General features: G+C 38.9%; 1 protein-coding gene across 1 annotated transcript; it reads left to right on the plus strand.

Annotated features, from left to right (window-relative positions):
• The first annotated feature begins 3,925 nt into the window (after positions 1–3,925).
• Positions 3,926–5,326, plus strand: LOC106873637 (uncharacterized). The gene has a single exon (XM_014921084.1). The coding sequence runs from the start codon at positions 3,926–3,928 to the stop codon at positions 5,324–5,326; it is 1,401 nt and encodes a 466-aa protein (XP_014776570.1).
• Positions 5,327–5,407: the final 81 nt, after the last annotated feature.

Here is a 5,407-nt window from a genome sequence, read left to right on the forward strand (position 1 = left end):
ATATATATATATATATATATATATATATACGACGGGATTCTTTCAGTTTCTGTCTACCAAATCTATTCACAAGGCTTTGGTCGGCCCGCGGCTATAGTAGAAGACACTTGCCCAAGGTGCCACGAAGTGGGAATGAACCTGGAACCATGTGATTGGTAAGTAAGCTACTTATCACACAGCCACTATGTATATAGACACGCAGGTATGTATGCTTGTATGTACACATACACATATACACCCATAAATATATCACATTCATTCAATGTGTTATTCTCGCACAGTGAAAAATGCAGTTATGTATTTATTTAGCAAACTTTTTCAATCTCATCCTTCCTCTCTTTTTCACACACATTCCGTAGCTCCTTCTCTGTCTCTGTCTTTCTCTCTCTCTCTGTCTCTGTCTCTCTCTCTCTCTCTCTCTCTCTTTCTCTCTCTCTCTCTCTCTCTTCCCCCCTTCTCTCTTTTTCTCTTATTTTCTACCTCTGTCAGTGTTTTGAATGGGCATATGTTTGTGTATCTCCGTGTGTGTGTGGTCATTTCTATATACTTTTTCGAATGCGTGCGCGTGTATATAAACAAAAGTGTTATTCCACATTAATCTTCAAATGGAAGCTTAACGATTCCTTTTGATGTTTTTCAATGTGACTGGCTTATGACTTACTTCATAAGCGATCATTTGCCGAATTAGTTACGAATAATCCCTTGACTTATAAACAGTCACGCACAAACACATATACTCACACATACACATACATACACACATACAAATACTCTTGTTCGGTAATTTAACCTCGTACACACTAACGCATTGACATTTACACATGTAAAGCGAGAGTAATATACAGACATAGACTCATACATACATACATACATACATGCATACATACATGCATACATACACACACACACATACATATATATGTATATATATATGCATATATATGCATATATATGTATATGTGTGTGATTGTGTATATATATGTATATATGTATATACGTATATATATGTGTGAGTGTGTGCGTGTGTGTATTCATATATTTGTGTGCATTATTTATATACATGCATTAAGGCGGCGAACTGGCGGAGTCGTTAGCACACCGGAAAAAATGCTTAGTGGTATTTCATCCGTCTTTACGTTCTGAGTTCTAATTCTGCTGAGATCGACAAAATAAGTATTAGTCAAACAGTGGGGTCGGTGTAATTAACATATTTCCTCCCTTCACTCTAGCTGGCCTTTTACCAAAATTTGACACCATTATTCACACACGCGCGCACGCACACACACATACTCACACACGCACACATACTCATATATATATATATGTGAGTGTATATATATATATATATATGTATGTATGTGAATATATATATACATATGCACATATATGTGTGTGTGTATGTGTGTGTATATGTATTATATTATATTATATATCAGTTGACGGTAGTGGCGGCTCGTGTATAGCACCCCCTATTTTCACTCGATATTATTAATAACATTCAATATAATGTGTCCTTTTTTCAATAATTCTTTCTTTATCTTTGTACATTATATAATCCTTAAGCTTAATGTCAGTAGCCATCCCCTAGTTTATGAAAAAAATACAAAAATCCTTGTATACAACTGTGCGGTTCACAGTTCCAGCAACGCGGTGTTTGGCTGTTGTGCGCATGCTCACATGTCCGAGATAGGAAGCTGCACGCTAGGAAGAAAGAGTACTGTAGTTCACGCCGTGCCGACCCTGGTGTGCAGGTGAAAGGTAGTGTTTCTTTTTGTCTCAGCGTGTGTTGTGATTAAAAATGTGTTTATATTCTTGAATGTGATAAAGTGTAGAATTAGATTATTATCCTGCTTCCAGCTACAGTGTTGCTGTCAGGGTTTGAAAATTTGGGCATATTCCGCCCCCCTTATTTTGTGTGTTAGGGGAGATTTTTGAATAACAAGGCGGAATTCGCGGCAGTGTTCAGTGAACAAATTAAACACATTGCCCGGCAGTGGCTAAAACGCAAACCGACCAAGTTCATGAATAGATCTTCTTTTTATACGTTTGTTTCCTTTTACACAATATTAAAACAACGGCTAAACATTTTCTGAAGCAGCATTCCCACTAATTTTATCTACGAGCCGCCACTGGTTGACTGGTGACTAAATGTTTGTAGTCTTAGCATTTCTGTAGATGGCAGCAGTGGCTTGTGTAATACACAGAAAACATATATGGGACCTTGACAGCTTTCATATGTGTTACTTCTTTGCTAACTATAAACTCTTGCTTACATACGACTGATCTAGAAGTGGCATCGCTGTAAGCTGAGTGGATTATTAAACCTCCTAATGAAAGCAGTGCTGTGTTTTTGTGCGTATACAGGGTTGGAAATGCCCTAGCAGATCTACAGAGATATTCCAAACGTTCCACCCTTGACCTGCTTGTAGAACAAGCTTGAACATGACACGCCTACCAATGATCCTTTATCGACTAGAAATTATAGCTAAATATCCGTCAAAACATATTGCACTTTCTTAAAAATCGGAAGGACATGTTTGATAATGCTTTCTTAGAGATATTATTTATTCAAGCATGTTGTATCGCATTCGGGATTATCACGTTATTTTTAATAAAATCTGGGTATAACAGAGAGGATGGTCACGGAGAGGAGCTCTTAAATTATAGGTATGTTCGATCAGACTGATCGAACATACCTGCGATCTAAAACTGGTGTTCAATATCACCAATAACTTACTTGGGAAACAAAAACCACAAATCCTCGCAAACCTGTCCAATAAACTGTGACATTTAATGATGCTCATGTTTCATTAAGTAGAGTTTGTGTATGTGCACACGTGCATGTCTGTGAAAGCGTGTCTTATAAAATACCAGGAGCTGCGGTTTCCTGTCCAGGAATGGTCCCCTTAAAAACGTATAGTGTTAGAGCACAGTACGTATGTATTTGAATGTGTGTATGTATATGCATGTGCGTACGTGCATATGTGTATGTGTGTGAAAGTGTGTTTGTATGTGTGCCTTTAAAGAGTTTGATAAATATAATACGAACTGAATACTACATACTCGCCCCCTATGTATAATATATATTTTGGGGGAAGTCTTTTCTTTAAATTCCTTCGTTTCTTTTTCCTTTTTTCCCTTTGTACATTTTTCTTTCTTTCTTGCTCTCTGTCTTTTTTTTCTGTTTTTCTTCTGACCAAAATCTGCAGAAGTTTTCTTTTTCTTTTTGCTTATTGAAAAATTCCTAACCGTTTTTCTCATCTGGTTCCAATAGATGGGGAAACAAGTGGAATTTCTTTTATTCTAACAAAATAAACGAAAAGAAACAAAAAGGGAAATATAATGACAGACAGAAAGAAAGAAAGCAAGAAGGAAGGAAAGCAAGTTAGAAAGAAAGGAAGAACGAAAGAAAAATCATTCACAGCACCAGAAGAAAAGAAAATGTAAGGCATGGATTGCAGTGGGGAATATAATAAAACAAAGAGAAATGTCAGAGAAATACAATGATTCTGAAGAATGTGGCGAAAGGAACTGAAACAACGGAGAGCATAAGGATACATGAAACAAAATTAAGAATATTCCGAAGAATTCCATAGAGTCCCTTGGTTTGTATTGGTAAAGTAAACCAAAATAGTCTAAAACAATCGGTTTGTCATATGACTAAAAGATAGAAGTTATGACATGCACATAACTCCCGTATGGACACAAAATACATACACATTTAGACATAAACATACATACATATATACATACACACACACACACATACATACATACATACATACATACATACATACATACATACATACATACATACATATATATATATTACACTCCTCAATAGAACCACCATCAGGAAGCACTGAGCGTATCCTCTCTCTGCGCTTCTTAAGCTCTTCTGGCCCAGTACATCTACTGAGCATCTATGCTCCCACTCTCTACAGCTCAGAAGAGACCAAGGACCAAGTTCTACAAAGATCTGAACTGTATCATCAGAAACATACCAACCAACAAAAACACCTATCTTCTAGGAGATTTTAACGCTCACGTGGGGTCTGACCATGACTTGTGGCCCATTTGTGTCGGACATTTTGGCATTGACAATATGAATGACAATGGTCAGAGACTGCTTGAATTTTGCACATGCCATAACCTGTGCATCACCAACACATTCTTTGCCAACAAGCCATCTCATAAGGCATCTTGGAGACATCCAAGATCTCACCACTGGCGTCAGTTTGATCTTGTCATCACACGAAGATCCTTTCTGAATTCTGTCCAACTGACCCGTAGTTACCACAATGCGGATTGTGACACAGATGATTTACTAATAAGCAGCAGGGTGAGGATTCTGCCTAAAAAAGTCCATCACTCAAAGAAAATGGGCCGACCACGCATCAACACTGCCAGAATCTCGGACCCTACACCGCAGAAACGTTTTGCTGTTTCTATCAAGGTTGCCCTCAGTAGCTTCCCATCCTCCTCTGCTGAAAGTAGGTGGAATTATATCCAGGAACATTTGTATACCACATCAATAGATACTTTCCGCATGAGTGAAAGGCATAACCCGGATTGCTTCAGTGCTGAGCTCTCAAAGTTGAAACCAGTTATCGAAGCAAAGCGCGCAGCTCTGATGCAATACAAGAGTGATTCTTCTACAAAGACACTCGAAGAACTCAGAAAGGCAAGAAATAAAATCCAAGTGACTACCAGACGCTGCGCAAATAGGTATTGGAAAGAAACCTGTCAGAGTACCCAGTTAGCTGCTGACAGTAGCGACACCCGTAGGATGTATGCTGGTCTGAAGAAGGCCCTCAATCCATTAGCAACCAAGTCATTCCCTCTGAAATCAACTACTGGAGATCTCATCAAAGACCAAAGCAAGCAAATGGATAGATGGATGGAGTACTACCAGGATCTCTACTCACGGGAGACCACGGTCGCTGAGGTTGCAATCGAAGGTGTCAAGATCTTGCCAGCCATGTGCAAACTTGACAGTCTGCCATCCATAGCAGAGCTCACCAAGGCTATTGACTCCCAAGCCAGTTGTAAGGCTCCGGGAAAAGACGGCATCCCCTCAGAGATCATCAAAGCCGGCAAAAATACCGCCCTGCTTCAGCACTTTTATGAGCTTCTGTGTCAGTGCTGGGAAGAGGGTACAGTCCCTCAGGATATGCGGGATGCTAACATCATTGCACTTTATAAAAACAAAGGTGACCGTGATGATTGCAACAATTACCAGCACTGCTGGAAAGACCTTTGCCCGCGTAATCCTGTCCAAGCTACAACTACTTGCTTCTCGAATTTATCCAGAATCGCAGTGTAGCTAAAAACCAGACTGGATTATTTTATGCGCAACTCCATTGTCTCCCGAGACAAAAGGATGCCAACAATATATATATATATA

The sequence above is a fragment of the Octopus bimaculoides genome, chromosome 5 (genome assembly GCF_001194135.2).
Source record: "Octopus bimaculoides isolate UCB-OBI-ISO-001 chromosome 5, ASM119413v2, whole genome shotgun sequence".
In the NCBI taxonomy this organism is placed as follows: Eukaryota; Metazoa; Mollusca; class Cephalopoda; order Octopoda; family Octopodidae; genus Octopus; species Octopus bimaculoides.